General features: G+C 55.8%; 3 protein-coding genes across 8 annotated transcripts in view; 1 reads left to right on the plus strand and 2 right to left on the minus strand.

Moving 5' to 3' along the window:
- Positions 1-272: 272 nt before the first annotated feature.
- On the minus strand, positions 273-12,733 carry FBRS (fibrosin). Of its 2 annotated transcripts, XM_067706136.1 has the most exons (18): positions 11,142-12,733; positions 10,681-10,860; positions 9,906-9,941; positions 9,756-9,785; positions 8,646-8,694; positions 8,254-8,554; positions 6,586-6,887; positions 6,175-6,380; positions 6,015-6,059; positions 5,652-5,747; positions 5,347-5,415; positions 4,537-4,566; positions 4,085-4,156; positions 3,654-3,774; positions 3,468-3,548; positions 2,481-2,564; positions 2,148-2,355; positions 273-2,049 (listed from the first exon to the last, which is right to left on the minus strand). In XM_067706136.1, exons 1-18 carry the CDS (start codon positions 11,595-11,597, stop codon positions 1,458-1,460), a joined length of 2,958 nt encoding a protein of 985 aa, XP_067562237.1. In that variant the 5' UTR covers positions 11,598-12,733; the 3' UTR covers positions 273-1,457. The 2 variants fall into 2 exon arrangements, with proteins under 2 accessions (XP_067562237.1, XP_067562238.1); XM_067706137.1 differs by lacking the exon at positions 6,015-6,059.
- Positions 12,734-14,158: 1,425 nt separating this feature from the next.
- PRR14 (proline rich 14) lies at positions 14,159-19,273 on the minus strand. 5 transcript variants are annotated; one of them, XM_067706139.1, is made up of 12 exons: positions 19,135-19,273; positions 18,204-18,275; positions 17,911-18,079; positions 17,147-17,268; positions 16,885-17,074; positions 16,557-16,600; positions 16,245-16,354; positions 15,356-15,944; positions 15,144-15,219; positions 14,976-15,067; positions 14,632-14,703; positions 14,159-14,541 (listed from the first exon to the last, which is right to left on the minus strand). In XM_067706139.1, the coding sequence occupies exons 2-12, from the start codon at positions 18,224-18,226 to the stop codon at positions 14,262-14,264; spliced, it is 1,767 nt and encodes a 588-aa protein (XP_067562240.1). In that variant the 5' UTR covers positions 18,227-18,275; positions 19,135-19,273; the 3' UTR covers positions 14,159-14,261. The 5 variants fall into 5 exon arrangements, with proteins under 5 accessions (XP_067562240.1, XP_067562239.1, XP_067562243.1 ...); XM_067706138.1 differs by having other exon boundaries at positions 19,068-19,273; XM_067706142.1 differs by lacking the exon at positions 18,204-18,275 and having other exon boundaries at positions 19,068-19,273.
- Positions 19,274-19,989: 716 nt separating this feature from the next.
- The window catches only part of LOC137206532 (zinc finger protein 689), a 32,029-nt gene continuing 27,602 nt past the window's right edge, over positions 19,990-24,416 (plus strand). The window contains exon 1 of the mRNA XM_067705230.1: positions 19,990-20,483. Within this exon, the coding sequence (XP_067561331.1) occupies positions 20,477-20,483 (7 nt within the window). The 5' untranslated portion in view covers positions 19,990-20,476. The remainder of the gene's footprint in view (positions 20,484-24,416) is intronic.

The raw sequence follows: 24,416 nt of genomic DNA on the forward strand, positions 1-24,416 counted from the left end.
GGGAATAAAACCACGTATAAGTGGACCTGTGCAGCTCAAACCCGTGTTCAAGGGTCAACTGGAATATGTACTCCTGGACTGTAGAAAAATGTGAAAAACTTCAGTGCCCAACACTCCAATCCATCCATCCAGAAGTAGAACAAATTGCCCAGGTGGGAAGGAGGGGAAAACCTTCATCAGGACATGGACAATATTGTCCTCATCCCTCCCCAACCCCAGGACCCAGCCCAATCCCCGCCAGGTGACCCACACACAAAGAGGAGCCAAGGGGCCTCATTGTAACACTCATTTTTATATAAATATCCGCAAGTCATGTTACAGAATAAGTCCCACTGGGGAAAAAAGTCAATGTTATGTTTTTGTTAAACCAACCCCTGCCTTCTAGGTTGGGCCCCAGCCTGGGGGCACCTGCTGCTTTGGGAAGGCTGGGGCTGCTGCCAAGAGGCTGCTGAAGAAGCTGCCTGTGTTGCCCACCCCCGGGCCAACCCCCTTCTTTGGTGTGTGGTACATGGTGACCTTCTCTGGCCCCCCTTAAGGAGCCTGCGGCAGGGTTCTGGGGAACAGGGTTCTGGAGAGCAAGGCCCAGGAATCCTGGGGGCACTTGGAAATAGAGTGGGGGGGACCAAGCCACTAAGGTGGAGTCTGAAGCTTAGAGGTTGCGCCTTTGGGGATGGGGGCACACAGAGGTAACAGGAACAGGTGGGGGGAACCTGGGCTGACAGCCAAGCAGGAAGCACTTGCCCTTCTCTCTAGCCTAGGTACCCAGGTCCCTTTTCCTGTTGGTCCACCTCCTGCTGGGCCCCAGATTTCCAGGGATAAGCCCTGGGTTCCTGCCTGTTCCCTCCCAGCTCTCCCCACTGCAATCCCCCCTCCCCCCACAGAGAGGCCAGAGGCTAGGAACACAGCACCAGTCTCAGGATTTAATTAACCAGGAAGGGGGATTATTGGGAGGGGCACCCCTGTAAAAATGTACAAAAGGTCTGGGGGGCTATGTGGAAGAGGAGATAAATATGTACATGGAACCCCCCTTCCTTTAGCCCCTCCTCCCCCAGCCCTGAGAGGGCATGAGGACTTGGGTGGTAGGTGAAGAGGAGGGGGGCACTTTGGCCTCTGGCTTAGTGAGCCCTTGGGGAGGCAGGCCAAGGGCCTAGGGGCCCTCAGAAGGGGCGATGGTGCACCTCAGGAGATCACGAGCTATGACCTCTGAAATGACCCCCACTCTCATGTACACACACACCTCTCTAAAGGCTTGTGACCTCTGCCCTCCCAGTGACCCCAAGATCCAACTGATGCTTGATCCAGTGGGGTTTGGGGCTTACTGCTCCCAGATTCCACGACCTCAGAGGTGGCTGGTGAGGTCATGACCTCTGCCCTCCAGCCCCGGCTTGAAGCCTCAGCTCTAGGACCTTGTCAAAAGAAAAGGGGGATGGAGCTATGCCCCTGCCCCTCCCCTTCCCTCACCTGTCAGCCCGGGCTGGGCCAGGGGCCCGAGGTGGGGAACTAGGCCGAGGGGCGGGCACAAGCGGAGGTGGTGCCCCCAAAAGGGCTCCTGGCGGGGTCTTGCTGAGAAGGTGAGGGGTTCCTGGGGCCGCAGCTGGTGGCGGCGGTGGAGCCAAGCGGCTGTATAGCAGGGGATGGGCAGGCTCTAGACCGTAGAGGCGGGCAGCAGCCACAGCCCCTGGTCCAGTCAGCTCCTCACCCGCCTCATAGAAGCGGGGTGGCCTAGAGAGGCGAGGGGGCCCTGCCAACCAGGCTGGCTCCAGGAAGCCAGCACAGCGCTCTGGAGGACTAGGGCCCAGAAAGGGGGGTGGCCGGGGCCTCTCAAACAGCAGGTGAAGGCCTTGAGGCCCGGTGGTGGTGGCAGCGGCAGCGGCGGCGGCGGCGGCGGCGGCGGCAGCAGCGGCGGCGGCGGCGGCAGCAGCAGCCTCCTCCTTCCGCTCTTCCTTTACCCGCACCGATTCCTTGGCTGGCCTGGCCCCTTCCTCGCCAGCCCGCGCCTTGGGAGTAGCAGGAGAAACTCGGAGCTGGGGCCGTGAGAAGGGGAGGTCCCTGGGGGCAGGGAGGAGAGGATGAAGGTACTCCGGAGGTTGGACTGAGGTAAGGGAGGGAGGAGGGCAGGGCAGGTGGGGGCTGGTGGGGAAGCACACCTGTCTTTCTCCTCCTTAGTGAGAGAGGGCTCCCTCCGCTCCACAGGCCGCTCCTTGTCTGAGCCTGGTGTCCGGGCGGCCTCAGGGGGCCGGACCCAGGCAGGAAAGGCCAGAGGACTGCGGTGCAGGCGGCCCCATGGGTCTGGCGGGGAGGCGAAGGCTGGTGGGGCCCCTGGGCTTTCTTTCTGGGCAAAGACGGCGCCGGAGTCTAGACAGAAGACAAAGTAGAAAGTGATGGGAGCCAGGAGTGGGAGGTCCCACTCAGGCATCCTCCCAGTCCCCTGCCTGAGCACAGGAGCCCACTGCCCCCACCCCACCCCGCCCAGCACTCACTGAATGTGGGGCTGCCCAGGCCTCCAAAGGCCCCGTTGGAGAGGGCAGCCAAGGAGGCGAAGCTTGTGGGACGCCCAAAGGGATCTGTAGGAGAAAAGGGGGATGGTCAGAGCATTGGGCGGCCGGCTCTGAGCAGGCATCAAGGACTGGCAGGGAAGAGGCTGATCACCAAGCAGGCCCCAGAAAAGCACTGAGCTTTAAGGTGCAACGTGTTGTTTAACCTCACAAGCTCCATGAGGCAGACGGGAGCATTCCCACTTAAAGATGATTAAACAGGCTCAGAGAGGTGAAGTAACTTGCCAATCAATGGTCATCCTACCAGTGAGTGGAACCCCCAATCCAGGGCCTCTGACTCCAGAGGTCAGGCTCTTACCCCACAGCCCCCGACACCAGCCACCCAGACCAGCTCTACAGCAAGCCACTCGCCTGAAGGCCTCAGCTAGCTTCCTCCCACCTGCATGCAGGGCTGCTCCCAACCTGACCCTAACTTCGTATATATGTCACATAGCCAGTCAGAACATGTAACTAGCAAGCTGCGGGAACCTCACAATTTCCTCTTCTAGGAACACCTTTTCCTAGGCCAGCCGGCTCAACTCCTCCTCGTCCATCCAAACCCAGGATAAAGCTCCCCAAGAAGCCTGCCAAGATCACTGGGAGCCAGTGACCATGCTCTCCGCTGGGCCTGCACAGCCTTCCTCCACCCCACTCTCCCAGGTGGCACACTCCCCACTACCACTGGCTAGTTTCAGAGACAGTGACTGAGCTGTCAGGGATTGGCGATTACTCTGCCCTTCCCTATCCCATTTTACAGAGGATGAGATCAAGGCTCAGAGGGGGTAGAGTAACCTGCCCAAGGTCACAAAGCAAGTGGAACCAGGTCTACCCTCCATTCCAGCTGCCTCTCAGGTCTAACTTCTATCCCCAGCTTAACACCTCCTGGAACTCAGGGACAAGGCTTAGGTTGCCCAACATGCCTTTGGCTCTTACCAATGTGGGTGCTGGGGCTCAGAAAGGGTCCGTGGGCCCCGGGAGCTGCCGTGAAAGGGTTGGCTGCAGCGTGGACGGCACCTGGGGCGGAGAGGCGGGAGATTCTGATGAGGCTGAGTGGACGCAAGGTGGGCCTCGGGCTACAGGTGGGCAACCTCAGGCCCAGAGAGGGCTGGCCAGACTCACCAGTCGCAGTGAAGAGGGAGGCGGCCGGGTGGGAGAGCTCCTGCCCAGGGGGCAGGGCCCCATAGGGCCCCGGAAGGCAGGGCAGGAGGTCGTTCCGAAAGTCAAGCTTGTGGGAGTCGCCCTGCGTGGGACAGGGAGAGGGGCAGTGAGTGAGGAGCCAGGTGTGGTCCCGCTCTTGCTCTTCCACCCCGAGGCCCCCTCCGAGGGCTGCCTGGCGCCAAGACAGGGCTTGGGTGGGCCTCTGCCTCTCTCAGAGCCTTCTCTGACCACCCCCCAGTTAGCAAGAGAACCTAGTGCTAACTGTGGACTTGCTCAGGCAGTGACCAGGGACAGGAGGGAACATTTCTGGCCAAGATTCTGCCAAGCTCTGCTGAAGGTAGACGCCCAGAGCTCAGGCAGGCCCACTCTCCCCAGCCCTCCGGCCCCAGTACCTTCATCTTTTCCTGGTGTCTCAGGATCATGTAAGCCACGCGCACGTGCATGGCACACCACTTCCCTGGTTTCTGCCGCCCCAGAAGGATGACCAAAGGGAAAGGGAAGGAAAGAATGTTCACTCATCACCCACTCCAGACCTGGCCCTGGGCCCAGCCTTGCCACACAACGTCCCCACTCATCACCCCTACACCTGAGGGATGACTAGGTTCATTTCACAGCCTAGGAAACTGAGGCTCAGAGAGATAAACTGTCTTGCCCAAGGTCCCACGGCCAGCTGTGTCTGAACCCAGGTCTGCGGTTTGCAAGCCTTTCGCTTCCTGCTGTTCCACATCTGGCTGCCTCCACGTCTTGGGCTTCTTGCTTATTCCCAAGCAAGACCCTCCCCTCACACAAACACCCTGACGCCAGCCCCCAGCCTCATGCAGCCTGAGGTCCTCACCAAACTCACCCTCAAAGGTGGCCGGAAATGGTCAGGGATCTGGGAATAGCAAAGCAGAGATTGGCAGCAGTTCAGACCTGTTTACTGACCTGGGCACCTCATCTCCGCAGTCCCCAATGCCCCCCCAAACACCTCCCTGAGACCGTGTGCGGCTCCCTCAAACCTTTCCTTTCCCCATCTCTCCCACTCCAGGCACCTCCCCTCCAGCACCAAGTTACTGAACCTGGCTCCAAGGAGGTGCCCTGCTTGGAAGGCTGTGGAGTGGGTTAGTGGGCAGGCAGGACAGGTTTCTCAGAAAAGAAGAGTAGCTATCTGATAAACAGCTTTATATAATGAAGATCTGCTTAAGATTTCTTTAGAAAAAAGCCTTTACTATTGTTAAAAGAAGCTGGAAAACCTCTGGTCTAGTCTCTCCTTTAGGAAACAGATCCTGTGCTTTTCAAGATGTTCCCAAAGCCCTGGGCTTTAAGGCTGCTCCCCACGTCACTTCACAAAGAAGCAGCTTATCTTTTCATTGTTTTATGGACAGAACTTCCTGGTATGATGTCATTTGAAAAAATGAGTGCTGTGACTTAAAAAATTTGAAAACCCCTACAAAAACCACCATCCTAGGAATCTTATTTCTGGGGCGACTTCATGAAATTCCTATCCCTCATGCCTAAGAAATCCTTCATTTATAGAAATTCCCTCTTCTCAGGTCCTCAGAGACACCCCTGACCATATATTAAAGGGAGGAATCAGTGGTTCACTCTCAAGTCAACCCTGCTCTCCCTCAACAGATCTTCCAGCTGCCCGAGGACCTGCCTTGGCCCCCCTCACCTGTGTCCCCTTTTGGGGAAGCCCGCTCGGCACTGGCCCCAGTCGTGGTGGCAGCTCGGGGTTCGTGCTCTGGGAAAGGGGAGTGGAGGGATCAGTCAGGAGAGCTGACACCAGGCATAAGAGGGATCTAAAACCAAGCTGGGGGCTGGGACAGGGAGGGAGCATGGCTTTGGAGAAACCTGGGTCCACAAGGGGAGGGCAGGAGGATGGGCATGGTTTTGGGGAATGGGAAGGTAAATGGATCCAGGGATATCCGGGTTTGTAAGGGGTGGGAGGTGGTGGTGTCGTCTGGATTGGGAGCTCACCTTGGGCTGGAAGGCCCCCTGCAGGGAGCCAAAGGAGACAGCCGGCGGGAGGCCCGGAGGTAGGCCGGGCACTGCGGGAGGGAAGGCCGTGTACGGCTGTGGAGAGAAGGGGACTAGTCCAAGCTGGGGGTGGAGGTGCAGCCCATCTGCGGTCTGCCCATCAGTCCTCTGGCCTCCACCCTAAATCCCCCCCAGGGAGCTCTCCCAGGCTCAAGGCTCTTGCTTTTGAAGCTGAAGACTGGACCCCAACAATCAGGGCCGCACGCATTGATGCATCCATGCCCACACACCACACACACCACACACCCACACCACACACCCACCCACACACCCACACACCCACACACACTCTCACACACTCACATTATGCCGGAAAAGGCCTTCCATCTTTCCTGGATATTTCTCAAACTAGGGAAGAGAAGGGAAGAGTAAGCTGCCAGCCAGGAACCCAGGGCCTTCCCCTGGAAGCCATACCCTCCCCCCAGGTCTCTGAGCCTCATCACCGGCCCAATGAGGAGCTCACCATGTGGGGGCCGTGGGGTGGCAGCAGGCCCGGGGGGTAAGGGGTGAAGTGCTGGTGGGTGTGCTGGTGGGTGTGCTGGTGCTGGTGGTTGTGCTGGTGGAACTGGAAGGCCAGGGGCCGGGCAGAGCCCCCTGCCCCCACCACCTCGGGGCCACCCTGGGCATTCAGGTAGCGAGAGTTCAGGTCCTGGCCGATCAGGTCCTGCTCTGTGGGAGGGGAGGGGGAGAAGGCTTTAACATCTGTAGCCACCGTGTCAGCCTCCTTGGGCCCGGGTGACTGGCCTTCCCTTCTGGCTTTGGGCCGCTCCCTCCTCACGCCCTGCTGCTTGCTAAGGTCCAGATGCCCCGAAGCCAACTGGGCCCAAGCCCGGGGCCATGGCCCCCCACCCCCCGGCCAGGACCCCAAACTCACCAGAAAGGGCGTTAGCGGCTGAGGCCCCAGGGTGCCCTGGCACCTGCAGCAGGGGAGGGGGCGGGGGCAGGGCGGGGCCAGGGGAGAATAAGGAGGGGTGGGGGGGTGGGGGTGCGGGCCGCAGCCCGGGTGGGGGGAAGCTGTGGGTGGACAAAGGCAGGGGCAGTGAGGGCGTCGGGGGCCGGTGGGTGAGCTGCGCGGACGAGGAGGAGGCAGATGAGGAGGAAGAGGACGAAGAGGATGATGAGGGGGGAGGCTGAGCCACGGGAGGGGCCGGGGCCTTGGGGGGCGGCCGTGAAGAGCTGGGGAGAGAAGTGGGGAGATGAGTGAGGGGTTGGGAGGTGCCAGCTCTGACGGGAGGGGGTCAGAAGCCTGGGCGATACCTTGACCCTGGTTCTCCAACATGGAAGGTGGTAGAACCTGGCCCCCAGGACCCCCACCCGCCGACCCGGAGAACCCAGCCTCAGACTGAGGTACCTCCCACACCCAACAGCCCCCTCTCTCCTTCTCTAGGTCTCTTTTTCCACACAGCTGCCTCTGACGCCTCTGGCCACGTGACTTTCCCTTTTCTGACTCGACCACAGCACAAAACATATCGTTCACTTTGACGCTTAATTACGACAGGCCACCTGGGTTCCCACCCTAAGACAGTGGAAGCAGCACCGCCCTGGCCTGGCCTAGGAGTCAGGAGACCTGAATTCTAGGCCCATCTTGCCATTAACACCCTGGGTGACCTTGAGCAAGTCACTGCCCCTCTCTGAGCCTTAGTTTTCCCAATAATAAGAGAATGATAATGATGATAACAATAATAACAAAGACAGCATCGATGATAATAACAGTGTTAGTGATTCTTACCCTTTAGTGAGCACTTACTGTAGGCCAAGTGCTGTCACCTGCTTTATATGCTAATCCAAGTCTCCAACATTCCACATCACCTTCCCAATTGCTGCCGCATCCATGGAACCCCCTGTACCGCTTACTTCAACTTAACTCAGTTTGTTTTTACTTAGCCTCACCAAGCAGTAACACGTGAAATAAAGGGATTGAGGAACTATTCATATTTTTTTAAAGCACATCAGAGCTGAAAAAATTTTACTCGCATAACATCTAAAATGCACTTACATACCACTAACAAAGAGCGTACACACTTTGGGAAACACTGCATTAATTCGTAATTAATCCTCACAACAGCTTTACAATGAAGGTACTATTATTTCACTTTACGGAAAGAAGAAATCAAGGCTCAGAGAGGTTAAGTGACTTGTCGAAAATCACACAGCCATTAAGTGGCAGAACAAGAATTTGAATCCAGGTCTGACTGACACCAAAGCCAGCACTCTTAATCATGATGTCAGCATTTCCCAAAGTATGTTCCAAAGAACACTATACCTAGCAGATATGCCTTGCGAAAATGTCTCACCAGCAAATAAGATTGGGAAACGACACAAACTGGATTCCCCTCTATGTGAATATATAAGGGTTCTGATAAGTCCTGTAGTAATCTCTTCAGATGTGTTCCACCCAGCATCTCTCAAACTTTTTAGCCTCCGAATCCCTTTTCAAGTCATATCCCACAGGTACCATCCCATATCCCAGCCACAGAATGCAGGGGCTGACACCAAAATGACCAGGCCTTTCCAGACCAGGCCAAACCCCTGGACCACTCACCTGCCAGTGCTGAGGTCCAGGCTGCTGCCATAGGGGGAAGTGCGGAGGCCGAAAGGCGAGACCCGAAGCTGCAGCTGGGGCTGGGGTGGGGGTGGCAGACTGGGGGCGGCCGGCAAGGGTGCAGGGGGTGAGATAGGAGGCCGAGGGGCCGGTGGAGGCGGTGGTTCCTTCGGGGGGAAAGGCACTAGCAGCGGGTCGGGCCCTGGGGGCTGTTCCTGGCTCCGCTCCAGGCCCGACACTTTAGGGACTACGGAGAGTTTTGCTTCACAGTTCCCATTGAAGGCGCCATGGGGGCCCGAGGCTGTGAAGGCAGGACAGCAGATATATTCAGTTGAGGTCCACGCTCACCCAATTTCCCTCCCTTGTCTCCAACCCCAGCCCTTGAGACCAACCTTTGCTGGTTGAGACAGTAAAGGACGGGTCAAGGTCATCATCGGAGACCTGGGGAAGAAGGACAGGGACAGGGTCAGGTTCTGGTCAGGTCGGGCCCTCACTCAGGAAGGCCAACAGCCTCTGGAGTCTGCTAGGAACTGGTAGTGGTGACAAGTCTATTCCATCAACTTAGCTGAAATCCACCAAAGATTGTGGGCTCTAGGGGGCCCTATGCTTGGGGAAAAGGGTAGAGCAACTGAGCCTGAGAATCTGATAGGCTGGGAGGACTGAACTGAGGCAGCATGGAAGTAGCAGAGAAACAAGCAAATCAAAAATGTCAGATATCACTAACTGCTGGCTCAGATGCCTACCTGGCTTATAGATTTGTTTGGTCCATAAACGTTAGCAAAATTCTTAAACTAATTGCTTATATTTAGAAATCTGGAGATTCCTCATTAAAAACTCAGACTTGCAGGTTCTCTTGAGAATGGGCCGCTATTCTCCCAATAGTGGCTGCCCCGTTTGGATAGACAAGTACTATTTGTTTCACCACAGTTCCTGTCCAGCCAACTTTTTAAACTACAGCAAGACACACATCAGGGAGTACAAATTTAGTTAGTTACACGAGTACAGCACCAACCGTTAGAACACACTGTTTCAAAATTAGCACATCAGCCCTAAGGATAAAATGAAATATACCTTTACAGGATATATTCTTAAACTGACTACAATGGTTTAGTGTTCTCACTGCCATGACCATCGTCTCAGCTCAGACTCTAATCTACAGGAACAGACTAATGGCTAGCAGGAAGGACCAACTGGATTCCACAGCCACTCCAGGTTTCCGTGGAGAACCACTGGTATCTCCAAGGGCTTTGGAAAGGATGGCAGAGCAAGGCATGGGCCTTTGATTCTTTGGTCAACTGGCTCTAGTTACCAAATATAATTTGTCACTTACTTTCTCAATCCCCTGCCCCATACTTCCTCCCTAAAAATCTAATTCTGGCTCAACCTAACACACGTTCCCCACTTAAGGGGAGACTCTGTCTGCTGCACAAGGAAACTTTTAAGCTGCAGTTCATTTTACGAGCTGTAATACTGCCCACCCAACAAGTTCTAGCCCCACTCACCCTCTCGTCCAGATCGCTTTCCGCGTCACACTGGGGAGAAGGAAAGACAGAGGTGTCACAAGAGGGAAGAGGAGTGGGGGCAAAGGTTGAGAGGGGAATTTCAGACAGGGAGCGAAAGGGGAGGGGCTGGTACAGGTGGAGAGCACTTACTATGTATCCAGCTTCCGGAGAATGACGGGAGGAGGCCTGAGAAAGACCACAGTCCAGAGGTAAGGGAGGCTGACTGGCGAGGCCTTTGGATAAAGTCTAAACTGCCCGGTAAGGCACTCAAGGCCCCTCATGACCTATTCTCAATCCCTTTCTACTGCCCACCCTTGTTCTCAATGCTCTGGCAATTTTTCAAATATACCAGATTCTCACATCTCTGTGTTTTCGCCCAAAACAACTTAGCCCTGTTTCTCTTCTTAGCAAACTTATGACTATCCTTCAAGGCCTGACTAAGACATCCCAGGGGGCTTTCCCTAACCACAACCCTCCTCCCATCCCCCAGACAGAATGAGTGGCTTCCTCATGTGGGCTTCTGCAGCATCTCTCCCAGATCTCTGCCTTCTGTTGCTTCTCAGGTTTTCGTCTAGGTAATTGCTCAAAGGCTGCTTCTTTCCTGCTATACTGACACCGACTTGAAAAGGTGTGCAGACACCATATCTAACTTATGATTCAACTAAGTCCCTTTGCTATATTTCTGAATTATCAGTATGTTTTGAAGCAGACATAGTGTCGGCCAAAAGCAGGCAAGTCTGACTGCGGACATGTCTTTGTCACACCTGGATGGGGCAGTGGAAGCTCAAATTTGCTCTGCCTTTCTCTTTGCCCTTAGAGACTGGGGTCACTGTTTACCATTAGCAGCACTGCTGACGGAAAATGGATCTACGTGAAGAACATTCTGCAAAGAGTTTTAAAGGACAGGGATTTGGGACAAGCTCACCTCTTTCCTTCTCCGCTTATTGGGCCATTTTCGGGCCCGATCCCCAGAGGGCCGGCCAGGCTCTCGATCAGAGCTGTCCCCTGGTTCCCCAGTTGCCCCACTGGAGCCCCCCCTCTTCCGCTTCCCAGAATGCTTCAGCCGATGCTCCAGTCGCTCTGGGGGCTGAAGAGACGCATCCTTCTGTGGAGGAGAAGGTGGAACTACAGTAGATGGAGAAAGGAAAGCTCCGACCTCTCTAGGGGTGACCAGGCTACCAAAGTGGCTCTCAGGCCAGGTAACCTGGTTGGTCCCTGGAGACTAGCTCTACCTCCTCCCACCCCAGGGTGGGGCAGCAGCCTGGCCAGAGGAGCCGGTTGCTCTGGTTTGGGGTGCCAGCATTCCCCCCTCAACTCCACCCCCTCCAGGCACCGTACTCTTCTCTCTGGCCCTCTGAAAAGGTCCCCGGCCCCATCAGGCCCCACCTGCAAGGCCTCGAGGCTGGCGAAGCTGGCGATGGCGAAGCCATCGATCAAGTCCTCCTCTTCTTCTTCTTCCTCCTCAGGCTCCTCCTCAGCCTCCCCATCGTCTGCGCCCCCCTCCTCCTCCTCCTCCTCTTCCTCCCCGCGGCTGCCCGAGCCAGCAGGCCGCTTCCGAGCTCGGGGTCGCGGGGGCCGAGGCCTAGGACGCGGCCGCCGCCGTCGCGGGCCTCCGGGCCGCTCTCCAGACGAAGCTGACGACCAGGGCCTGGCGGGCGGCGGCGGCGACGACGACGACGAGGAGCCGCGCGGGGCGGCCAACAGGGCCCGGGGCGCGTCGCCGCCGGGACCTCGGCGGCGCCGCTGCTCCCGGTCTCGGTCTCGACGCGAGCAGCGCCGCCGCCGCCGCTCCCCCTCAGCGGCCCAGCCCGGGCCCGGAGCCGCGGCCGCTGCCGTCTCCATGGCGACCGCCCTCAGCGCCGCATCCGGAGGCGGCGGGCCCCGAAACGGCCTGTCCGGAGGCCCGGGGTCGCAGGCGCGGCGCTGGCGGCTGCACAGGGACGAGAGGGCCACGGCTTCCCCTTTAAAGCAGGATCTGCTGGCCCCGAGCTTGCCCCAAGGCCAAGGCCCGGGGAGCCGGCGCCGCCCCCGGGGCGACAAGCCTGAGAGCCCCCCCCTGTGGGGCCGGCGGGGCCGAGACGGCGAAAACGGGGCGGTCGTCCCTTTAAGGCAAGGCCTCAAGCTGTCCAGCCCCTGGCCCCTTTAAGACGACCCAACGGTGTCCGACCGGCCTAGTTCGGTGGCCGCCCCCTGCCAGGGATCGAGACAACTCTCCCCGAGGAAGAGGAAGGGCCACCCCTTTACCAGTGGCCGAAAGCTCGCCCCGAAACGCAGACCTCCCCTTTAAAAGTGCCTCAAGTCCGCCGGCTAAAAGAGGCCACCCCTTTAAAGAGTCCAGGGTTCTCCAAACACCAGGCCACCCCTTTAAGGGCTCGGGAGTTAGTTTCTAGTCCTCCACAAGCGGCCACTTCCCCTTTAAGTTGAATTTAAAGGACTTCTTGCGTGGGGGAGAAGTGGCGGTGAGAATTCCCACTAGCTCCACTTCTCCCAACAGTACAGTTCTCAATTTGTCAGCATCTGGTTCGGTGCCTTCCCCTTTAAAGGCTGGCGTTGTAGTCCGCCGAGATCAGTGGCCACCCCTTTAAGGAGATTTAAAGGGGCCTCTTCCAGGCCCAGCTCTTCCAGCCTCCGCCTCCGGTCGCCATGAAAGGCGCGGGGGGGGGCGGGGCCGCGGGGCCAGCCCTCCAAAGCCCCGGATGTGAGGCAACGGTGACGGGTAAAGCTTGTCTGTCTGCCGACATAAAAATCTCTTCCTCCTTTCCTCCGTCTCTGTCTGACTTGCGTCTTAAGGGATCCGAAACGGCTGTTGGGCAGCGAGGGAACTCCAGCTCACCCTCCTGTCGTCTCCTTTGGAGTCTTGGGCCTCTTCTCCGCCAGGACTTCCCTGCCCCTCCTCCCTCTTCCTTCTCAGCCTACGCCTCCTTCCTCTCTCGGCCTCCTCCCACTCTCCGCCCCCTTCCCCCTCACCCCTCTACAGCCTTAGTCGTTGATAGGTTGAGAAGTGTACGTCAAGACGAAGGGCGGAGTCAAACTAGGGGGCGTGAGTAATATGTAACCGCCCTCAAATCTTGGATTGGGTATGTCAGATTAGCTCCGCCCTTCATCAAGTCTTGTGACTCGACTGGTTAGAAGTAGGTGCTTGGGGCGGTTCTCCAGATGACCCCGCCTCTTCCTGGTCTTCGTTCATTGGCCCGTCTCCTGACGGCGTCAAGGCGAGGATCTGGATGTAGTGCGCGAGGCCTAGGGGACGGTTGGCCGCTGGGCGGCGCGCGGTCGCGGAAGGTCCCAGTCGACAGCCAGCAACGGCTTCTCTCCCTTTCCGCTGCTTGGCTTAGCCCACAGGCAGCCTGGCTTCTCGCGCACGCGCGTGGTGATACCACCATCCGGCTGGCAGCTCAGCGGGATCCCCTGCCGTGCGTGGTGGCTAGAGCACGCGGCGTGCTTTGAGAGCGCCAGCCGCGCGGGAAGGAAACCGCATCCCATTTATCGCTCGGTGCAGTGGGAGAGTGCTGGCCTGTGGTCTCCGCGTGCTAACAAGAAAAAAACAGTGCCGGGCACCTCCTCACATATTAACTCATTTGACAATGAGGAGTGTCTTAGAAAAGTACTGCTATCGGCCCCATTTTACAGATGGAGAAGGGAATTGATGCACATTTAGTTTCCTAACCAAGATTTGGACTCAAGAAGCTTAGCTCCAGGCTGTGCTCTTTACCACTGCTCTGTTCTGCCTCTAAGTTATGAAAGATGTACAGTGCCGCTTGTGTCCTCTGGTTGCCTGGGTTACCCTTTTAATGTGGACATTACACTGAGAGTCAACTTGCTTTTCTTATGTATAAAATGAGTATAATTCTCACAGGGCTATGTGTAGGTCAATTACCTGTGACAGGTTGTTGTAGGTGCTTAATTACAGCTGATTACTCTTAGCTCTTGAATCCAGCAGCAGGTTCCTGGCCTGCGTGTTAGGAGGAGCTCAGGACCATCTTGAACAAGGCCTTAGTCCACTCTGGGACTTTCAGTCTCCTGTGTTTTGCCGCGCTGCGCAGCTTGCGAGATATTAGTCCCCCGACCAGGGATCAAACCCGTGCCCCCTGCAGTGGAAGCACGAAGTCCTAACCACTGGACTTCCAGGAAATTCCCTCGGTCTCCTCCTTGATGTAAGTGAACTGAGAGAACCCTGACCAGGGTCACATTAGCTTCTGGAGCATACTCAGAAGTATCCCTCCACATAGGAAAATTCTCAAATCAAGAGGGTATCTCCAATGACCATTCCTTTACCCCCTCCCTATATCCAACCTTCATCATCTTCCCTGGTTCCTCCCGTTTCCCAGTTTCGGGTGCCAAAGTAGAAACATCAACCAGTACTGCCAGTTAATCTCAAACTCAGCTAGAGACATACAAAAGAATCAGAAACATATCGAAAACTTTACTAGAAACACAGAGAAAAAAATATAACTGTCTCAGAGACTTCCCCTCCCTCCAGGACGGATGGACAAACAGATGGAGCTTCTAAGTCCGATGGGGCCGCTCTCGATCCCCTTCCTCCTCCTCCAGGAGCAAGGCATCCAGCTCCTGCAGTCGCTGCTGCAGCAGGGGTCCTACATCTGGGCTGGGGGCCAGATTGGGAGTAAGGGTCCTGCCAGCTGCAGCCCGGGCCCCGCGAGATGGCCGCCGGGATCGAGGAAGACTACTGTCCCGAAACTCTACAGTTCGCCGGAGCTTCCTTGAGCTGGTGAAAATCAGAGTCCCGTTGCGCTCCCGGGGTTCCTCAAAGATGGTCTCAAAGGTCCTGGACCAGGCAGGGAGGAGTGCTGGTTACCAGCACGCCCCCTGGTTCCAGATTTCCCTCTGTCACCCCCAAGCCTTCAAAGTTTCTCACCTCCTGGTTGTGGGTGACTGGTAATTCTTGTTGGTGTAAATTTCTTCTAAGCTGAACTCCTTCTTGTTCAACCTGTGAGCAAAGAGGAGCAGAGGCCTCTGAGAAACCTGGGGCCAGTGGGCCTGGAGAAGGGATAGTCAAGGCCTGGTCTGTATTTCAGTTTCTAGGACGTGCCAGGAGTGCTGCCTGAGGCAGACAAATGGTTCTAAGCATAAACCATGTCCAGACCAAATTGACTCCTCCAAGCTGGACTGTGCTCCCTGAGAGGAGATGAAGCCACACTCAGGGGATCTGAGCCTACACCTGTTTGGCCAAGGCAGCTCCGTGCACAAGAAGCCTCTCACCTGATTGGTCGAGGCAGCCCCATTGGTGTAAGGTTTGGTTGAGAACGGGCCGGTGTCCTGCGTATTCTGAATCGAGAAACCTTTCCCATGCTCTGCAAAAACGGGGCAGAGTGTAAAAGTGCAGCATGGGCTCAGGCTCCCACTTGTCTCCTCCCCCTTCATCTGTACCTCTACCTTGGTCTTGGGGTCTGAAAGCACCTGGTCTTCTGAGGCCCTTGGCTCCTTCCTCTTGGTTGAGCTCAACCTGCAGAGAAGGTCAAAGCTCAGGGCCAAACAGCATTCACAGCAACATCCCCATCTCCTGCCCACTGGATACTAGGGAAGGAGGCTGGGCCCAGACTATGGCCAGAGCTTTAAGGAGGGTTTATCAAGAGCACTACCTGGGTTCTGCAGGTTCAGAGAAGGAAGAAGTGGACGTGGTAGACGAGCAAGATGTGACGAGGGGAGGAGAGCCTCCCACTCCTCCAAGAGGGAAGACCTCTTTCCGGAGACAGGGCCGAGGGGGTGGCGGGGCTCGGGCCATCTCTCCACCACCCACAGTGTGCCGCCGAGGCCGTGGCCGGCTTGGGTGGGGTGGAGCAGGGGGCCAGCTGCAGGTATCTGGGCCGGGGGGCCCCAGATCAGGGCAGGAGTGGCTTCGGCCCAGAGAGGGCTTAGGGAGAGGTGCTGGGGGATTCTGGTCTTGGGCCCGCCATTGGCGGATAGGGGGCCGGGGACTGACAGATGCAGTGCCCTCAGCAGCCCCAGACTGCTCGGCCTCTGAGATGGCAATCTTCAACTCCAACTTCATGGGGGGTGATGGGGGCGGGGGCCGTGGGGCTTTGTTGGGTGTGAGGAAGATGTCAGCAAAGCTCTCCAGCTTGGAGCGGACGGAATGGAAGAGGGGGGCCAAGCCCCAGGGACTGAGGCGGGGGCGTAAAAGGCTGGATGGCGGTGGGGTCGATGGGAGCTCCAGAACAGGATCTGGGGCTGAGGAAAGGAGAGGGTCAGGTGGGTATTCCTCAGCTGCAGGTGTCTAAGCCCCACTTCAGTAGCCTTAGTCCCTCCCCAAACACTAATCTTTGCCCACAGAGGAATAAGCCCATCCCTAAAATACCAAGCCCTAAATTTAGAAGTTAAGCTTCAGGTCTCTGAAGTTTAAACCCCATCTTCATACACCAAGCTCTGCCCCAGGAGGGGGTTAAGCCCCATCCCCAACTCGTCACCTCACACTTCTAAGCTCAGCTAGAATGTTCCAGAACCCCAAGTCTCATCCATCTGAGTCCTTACCTGGTGGTGGGCTCTCCAGAGGGTTTGCAGACAGGGCAGATGGCTGGAATGAGGGTTCCACATCCCTGGGTGGAGGCTTTGGCTGGTGAACCATCATCCTTGGCTCAGTTCTGGGGTGAAGGGGCAAGTTAAAGGCTGAGGAAGCTTCCAGATTCAGATCCCACCTGAGCCAGCACATCCCCTGTCCCTTAAGGCTTCTGAAAGTGCTACAAGGAAGGACTGGACATGTAAATTCTGATGCCCCTAGCTCTGGCTGCCTGGATAATGGCTGTTGCCTGCACATCTTGATAATCCCTTCCCCAGCCCTCTCACCTTCTCGCTGGGACGGTGAAGTTGGGAGTCTCATCGGCAAAGCCCTGGATATAAACGGGATGGTTGTGAGGAGGCAGGGAAGCCCCCTGTAGTCTCCGTAGCTTCCCACATCCCGACTCTCTCGGTCTCCAGATTCCTGCCTGGGTTCACACTAAAGACTTTTTCATATAGGTCTTTGCTCAGACAGTGTCTTCCGCCCTAAAACGCTGTCCTCCTTGCTCTGAGCAAAATCCACCCCAGACTCAGCCCTCCTACCCCTGTCTTCTATGCCCACTGGCATGCCTGCCCCCAGCTGAACTCCTGACATCTTTCCCTGAAGTTTCCATACCTCCGCTGGGGGTCTGGAGCTGGCAATGTCCTCTAGCATCACCACCAGAGTGGGCTGGGGGGCCTGGTCCACCTTTTGTGAAGGGCCCTCCTCTGGGCCAGGTGTTGTCCTTGATCGCCGCCTCAGTGTGGAATGGGGCCGATGCACACGGCTCAAGGGCTCTCGGCATAAGTGCAGTGGGTCGGGAGGCCTAGAGAGGGACCAGGAATATCAGTGGGGCTCAGCTGTGTTCCCAGCTTACCCCCCATCCTGCCATGCTCACCTGGCTTGTGGGGACCACGTGGCCTGTCGGGGTGGTGAGGCAGGTGGATGGCTGTGGACAGAATCCCGACGGTTGCTGCAGTGCCGTGGGGTGGAGATCTCCTCTTGGGGCACCAGGGGGACCTAGGGGAGGAGGAAGTGTCAAGAGCAAGGTGATGGAATGAGGCTGGACAGGACCTCCCTGTGCCTAACAGTGCCCTATGCCACAAAAATGACACAAATCGTGGCTAGAATTCATTCAAGATCCCCAAAGAAGAGGTCAGTGATGGCCCTCAATTAAGGGCCAGATATGACAGTGTCCTGAGCTGCTGGTGTGGGAGCTGGATAATGTCACCCAGGCTATTTGAAGAAATGAAAAGGAGAGGGTGACCTGGAGTGAGTCACTGCCCTATTTGGGGCCTCAGTTTTTCTAATCTGTGCAATGGAGCCAAAGTCCTCAGCCTACTTCCCAAGGATTGCCTAGAAGTTGGGCTGGGAAGAAAGCAGAAGGGTTTCTCATACTTAAGAGTTGTAGGGATGTGGTTTCAGCCCAACAGAGTTGGTAGTGGGGAATGGGCACTGGAGACACTGCCCAATTCCAGGCTGGAGTGAGAGCCAAGGAAAAACAAAAGACAAAAAAAAAAATCTAGCATTAGGGAGGCTGCCTGATGGACGAGTGGGAGTGTGAGGTGTTTGGACCTCAGTTATCCTCACTAGTGATCTAGTTTGACTTTGGTACTGAGGGGACCTGAGGGAGAAGGGGGCCTCTCAGTTCAAGGGGCTCACCATGTGGGCAGCCATGACATCTTCCAGGACCACGGCCAGGACCCGCCGAGAGGCTTTTTCCAACGGCGAAGGGGCCCCGAGGGGCTGCAGCTTCGGCCGTTTGGGGCTCCTGGCTCCCCATAACGCTCGAGCCAGGGGCTGGCGGCACAGACCCTGCCGGCCAGGCGGGCTGGAGGATGAGAGAAGCAGAGGACGGTCGCCTGAGCCTGTTGTTGGCTCTGTGGTTTCCCCGGTACGGCCACCAGGCTCCCCGTTTCCCGGGCTCAAGACAGGCGGGCGGGGTGCGCTCTCACCTGGAGTCCCCGGGCAAGTCCATGGGGGAAGCGGCGGCTCCGGGGAGTCCCTGGGGGATCCCAGGCTCCAGCCTGGGGTAGGGGGGGAGCGGGGGAGCCGGGAGTGAAGGCCAGCCCCTCCCGTGGGGCTCCGCCCTTCATGGTCCTCCCGCGGCTCCCGGTAGCTCACGGGCCGGAGCCCTGGGGCGCGTAAGGGCGCCCCCGCCTGGCTGCCAGGAACGGGTGTCTTCCCGCTGCCGCCGCAGCGACCAGCGGATCACTCGCGCCCTGTCTGGGCCGCGAAAACCTGGATTGCTGCGGCCCCCGTTCTCCCACGGCCCGAGCCTCCTGGGGCCTTTGTCCCTGCAGATTCCGCCCGGAGATTCCCCCGGGATCAGCTGGGATCCCAGTCCTCGGAGGCTCAGTTTCCGCCGGAACCCTCTTCAATTCTCATCCACCCCTAGCGAGTGGCCGAGGACTCCGAAGCAATACTCCCACACGCCGACGGTTCCCCACTCCCACTAGATGCCCTAGACTAGACCCCCGCGGAAAGAATCCTACAGCGCGGTTCCTCCAAACAGACGCCGCGCGAGGATCCTCCTCTCCCTGTGAGCTTCGGCTCCGCAAAGCTCCACTCAGACAGGGGCGGCCCGAGCTTGAGCATCAGGAACTCAGTCGGGATCCCTGGGGATCCACTGTCAAGCAGATACCCCCCCTTCACTCCAATCCCGGGAGGTCCCGCCCACAGACCCCCTCCCTCCGCCCTCCCCTGATCCCCGCCCAGCTCTCTCCCCAGCCGGGGACCAGATGGTTCAAAAGTTTCTTTCCCTCCCTCCTCCCGCCCTCTCTGCAGCCGTTCGGTGCCCTCCCCCACGCGCCGCTCACCGCCGCCTCCCGCGGATCCCGGGTCTTCGACGGCTCCCACCTCCGGCTCCTTTAAAACTAGCCTTACCCAGCACTGCCCAACCGCCGAGGGCCTTCTTCTCGAAGCCTTGGGGCACCGCCCAATCGCCGGTCCCCGTCTTCCGGGGTGGTGAGAAACTAAGTGAAGCCGCCTGGCGGCCATCATCCCTAGGGGCAAGAAGCCAAATTTGGCAGCGCCGCCATTATAATTGAGGGCAGATTACGCTGAACCAGATGAACCGAAGTAGACCGGACGGCGTCATCTTCTCCGGTCAGTGAGTGGCCGAAGGCTATGGCAAGTTTCTTGAGCTATTGAGGCAACTGTCCTGAAGCTAGGCTGCCGCCACGTTTTCTAAGGGCATCTTCCGGTTCTTTCGTTTTTAGGCCAATAAACGTGAACTGAGTGCTAACGATATGTGAAATTCCCAATTTCCTAGAGAGGCCCCATTGAGCCCGTTTCCAGTATCATCGAAGGCTCCTGAACCGGGTTCTCACGTTGCAGGGAAGAGTTTGGCTAGGGCTGGTGCCGCCTCAGGCTCCTTTGCTCGCACGGTGGCCTGGAGAGACTGGGCTCAAAGTGGGGAAGAGGGTGGGGCATTGAGCTTCACTTTACCCGAGTGTTCTATAGAGGGCTCAGTACAGAGGCGTCATTGCAGAAGACCAGTAACCACCTTGGCGTGCTTGATGGGTCCGCTTTTCTCTGGGGCTCCCACGAGCCCTCTTTCAAGAGGGGCCTGGCTGATGGGGTGTGTAAATAGTCCTTAGTAGTAGGGGATCGGGGATGGAATCCTGCTGCTTAGAGAGGCTGCGTCACGGAAATTTTATACCAGGAGCCGGCTGTTGGTGGGGAGGTAGTGGGCATGTACTGGCTTCTTGTACTGTGAAGGCGCCCTCACTGCCTAACCAAAGCCCATGCCTCCACTAGTTCTCCTTCCCCAGGATTCCCTGGTCCAAACTCTAGTACTCTTCTTTTTTTTCTTTATTTAAAAAAAATTATTTATTTTTGGCCGCGCTCCCAGGGCATGCGGAATCTTAATTCCCCGACCAGGGATCGAGCCCCTGCCCCCTACAGTGGAAGCTGGGAGTCCTAACCACTAGATCGCCAGGGGATTCCCTAGTATTTATTTTCTTGATAGAACAAAAAAGCCTGGAGCCTAGAATCCTGGGTCTGAGATGAAGGTGCAGAGTGACCTACTCAGCCCAGCATAATTCTCTTTTATGGGATTGAGTGATAAGAGTAATGATCCAGAAAGGAAGATATGGAAAGAACAGCATCAGTAAGAGTTGGTGTGGAAAATGAAGACTCCCGACTCTAACCAAGGACTCATCCAGATAGGTCTCTGGGACTACAGTGACTCTCTGTGGCACAAGGCCTGCTGGGGCCTCTGGAAATGCATGGTGAGACTTCTGGTGCGAATAAGCAACAGCTCTTCCAACTAGAAGTGTTCTCTCTCCCCGCTGGAGCAGGGCCGGCTACACAGGTGCCTGAGGATGTTCCCTGCTGGTATGGTGATGCTTCCAGCTGTGAGTAGAGATCCCTCTCAACTTTGATGAGTTGAGAGGGCCCCTGTAGGCTTTCACTTTCCTGCTTAAATACACAGGTGTTTCCCAGACTCCAGGGCAATGAAAACCTTTCAAGGGCCGAGCAAGCCTGATCTGAGTTTTGAGGGCAAAGGAAGTAGCCTAAAGAAAGGGCCTGAGAATCTGGCGGGGAGGGCCCAGCCCTATGATCCTAACTTGGGGTGCTGGAGTTCATCAAATTGAATAAGGTGGACTGCGGTTTCTTGGCCCTCAGCCCAGGCCAGCAGTGACGAGCCTTCACACCCTCACGGCCTTGCCTCTGGAAATAACCCTAGAGGGAGGATTTCCAGTCACCTCTTTGTGACTACCATTTCAAAAACTCTTACTTTATCTACCACCTGTGTACACACCCCAGGCGTGGCCAATGTGTGCTGATCCAGTGGCAAGAGGCCTCAGCCAGCCTCCTACAGGACAGGTGATATGGCTGGAGATTGGCACATCCGTGTATCCTTAAGAAACTCTGGACCCCTTTAGGCTCTGGGCTCACATCTGCTTAACTGTTCCTGGCCTTAGTGGTCTCATTTGTAAAATGGGAACAATAAACCCTGTCGTGCCTGCCTCAAAATAGACTTAGAAGATCAAGTGAGAAGGCACATCTGAAAGTGCCAGATAAGTAAGTTAAGTCTCAGGCTGCAGGTAAAAAGAGGATGATAAAAACCGCCTCTTTCCCTCAGAGTGCTCTATCCCTTCTGGTCCTCAAGCCAGCTACTCTGCTCAGTATCTTTCTCTGTAGAAGCCTCTAGCCTGAGCTCTAGATCAGCCAGGGAGGATTGGGTTGGGTTGTGGCTGCAGGGTGTTGAGATGGAGGGATGTTCAGTTATAGCCCTTTGCCAAGAACCACCCCAGAGAAATGACAGGAAGTCTTGGGTTTGGGTTGCTACTCTGGTTCGCATCAACCATTCAACAAAATTTCATTACCTGTGTGCCATGCTGTGGGAACAGACAGATGCCTGTCCCTAGGAGTTTGGAGTTTATATGCCTGTGTACAAGGTGGCCGTTGCCTCTGCTGCTTCCCTCAGCCTCAGTCCCCTCCACCCTGAAGTATTTAGTCCACCAGGTGCCAGCACACTCCTGTCCAATTTAGTTCCCCTGGTGAGGAGCTTTCAAGACCACCTCTGGGGGCTCTTCCACTCTGGTCAGCTACTTGCTAGAATTTTTATTTATCTGGGGAAAGTGGTCCTGCCCATCGTCTAACTCGTCTTCCCCAGTCTAGAACCATCTGCCACCACTACTGTCCTCACCTCCTTTTATTTTTTATTTATTTATTTATTTATTTAAGTGGGTATGATAGGCAGGTGTCAAGTTTGGAGGAACTGAATGGTAAAGTGATAGGGCCTGGACTTCCCTGGCAGTCCAGTGGTTAAGACTCCACACTTCCCCTGCAGGGAGCACGGGTTCAATCCTTGGTCAGGGAACTAAGATGCCACTTATCCCACAGTGCGGCCAGAGAAAAAGTGATAGGGCTTATGGTGAGGATGTCAGGGGAAGGAAGAACATTGGGAGGATTAGAGAGAGAGTCAAGAAGTGTAACGGGAGCTACCTATTAGTATCTGAAACAGATGTATGTCACTGTGCCAGTTATTCATTTATTACCTCTTGGAAAAAAATTCATTCTTTTTGCCTGCTCTGTGAAAATGGATCTGGGCCCTTTAACTACTTTTTCTTTCCCAGCTGGCACAATTAATGTTTTGTCAGTAGAGAGTTGGGGAGACATTGCAGGAAGGAAGGGCTTTGCTTCCTGGTTCCCATGAGCCCTATTGGCAGGCTCCTGAAGTACGTAATGGCCAGCGGCACCCAAATGCCAGCAGCTTCCCCTGGTACACCCCTTGGACAGTTTAATGGTACAGTGCCTCTGGTGAGACACCTTCCCATGAACAGTTTTCCCTGGCACCCTAGAGGGAAGATTTCCAGCATGTTCCACCAGAGTGACACTCCAGTGACTTCTGTGTTCTCCCCCCAAAATTCTGGATCTCAGCTCCAGGGAGGCCCAGGTAGAGGCTCTTTCTTAGGTGCAGTATCTCCAGCTGAGGGGTAGTGGCTGCTCTTATAGCTGCTATTCCTGCATTCTTTAGAATTCTCTTTCCTTCTTACTATCTATAGCAGGCAGAATTGTGTCCCTCAGAATTGTGTCCCAGTTCCTGTGACTGTGACCTTATTTGGAAATAGAGTCTTTGCAGACATAATCATTGAAATCATACTGTATTTGGTTGGGCCTCAATCCAATTACTGGTGTCCTTGTAAGAAGAAGGAAGTTTGGACACAGACTCATGGAAAGGAGAAGGCCATGTGAAGACACACAAAGAGACATGCAAGAAGAATGCCATGTGGTAACAGAGGCAGAAATTAGAGTGATGCATGTACAAATCTAAGGAATGCCAGAGATCACCAGCAAACCACCAGAAGCTAGGAAGAGGCACGGAAAGATTCCCCCTAGGGTCTCAAAGGGAGTATGGCCCTGCTGATGCCTTGATTTCAGGATTCTAGTCTCCAGAACTACGAGAGAATAGATTTATGTTGTCTTAAGGCACCCAATTTGTGGTAATTTGTCACGGCAGCCCTAGGAAACTAATACATAATCCAATCCCTCATTTCTCTAATTCCCTTTTTTAGTTGATCATTCTTTTTTTTTAAAGTATTTTTAAATTTTATTTATTTGGCTGAATCAGGTCCTAGTCATGGCACACAGGATCTTCGTTGCAGTGCATGGGCTTTTCTCTAGTTGTGGTGCACGAGCTCCAGAGCGTAGAGGCTTGGTTGCTCCAGAGTGCGGGGGCTTAGTTGCCCCGTGGCATGTGGGATCCCAGTTCCCCATCCAGAGGCTGAACCCATGTCCCCTGCATTGGGAGGGACCACTGGACCACCCGGAAAGTCCCGATGATTCTTTTTTTTTTTTGGCTGCGCCGCATGGCTTGCAGGATCTCAGTTCCCTGACCAGGGATTGAACCTGGGCCACAGCAGTGAAAGCCCAGAATCCTAACCACTAAGCCACCCCAATTATTGGGAACTCCCAATAATTCTGTTTAATAAACTTCTGCTTGTTGAAATTGCTATGTGGATTCTCCCAATTGCACCCACACTTATACCATCACCAACAAAAATACTAGTGTTTTAGCACTAAAGAAAATGGAATATACGAATCTTGAAAGTTCCTACTGCAATTACTATGCAGATATTTCAGAGAGTAGGCCATTTTTGAGAGAGGTTTAAAATCTGCATTGCAGACATATTCCTTAAATGCATTTTGAATGCTCCTATCGCACCTAAGAAAAAAATAATAAATGAGAGCAGATGGTGCCTGTGAGGACAGCTGGCTCAACTGAAATGGAGAAAGTTGGACTAGACAGCTGCCATGTTATCTAAAGGCCATTCCTGACATCCTGTGGTTTCAGGTGGAGGCCAGCTCTAGACAACACTCAGAAAACAAGTCCAGGTAGAGGTTTCTAGAAATGACTGTACCTGATACTACAGGCTGAGAAGGCAGAGGGGCAGTGGTATCAGTGGCAATGCTGAGGCAGGGAGGTCCACGACACACACAAAATACATTCACCTGGCTATGACCTTTCCTCCAGAGAAAGAGGCCTAGACATGGGAGGCAAGGGCCCTGGCTGGTCAAGAAGGCTCTAGGGCTTCCCTGGTGGCGCAATGGTTAAGAATCCGCCTGCCAAGGCAGGGGACATGGGTTCGAGCCCTGGCCCGGGAGGATCCCACATGCTGCAGAGCGACGGGGCCCATGCGCCACAACTGCTAAGC

The sequence above is a fragment of the Pseudorca crassidens genome, chromosome 15 (assembly GCF_039906515.1).
Source record: "Pseudorca crassidens isolate mPseCra1 chromosome 15, mPseCra1.hap1, whole genome shotgun sequence".
In the NCBI taxonomy this organism is placed as follows: domain Eukaryota; kingdom Metazoa; phylum Chordata; class Mammalia; order Artiodactyla; family Delphinidae; genus Pseudorca; species Pseudorca crassidens.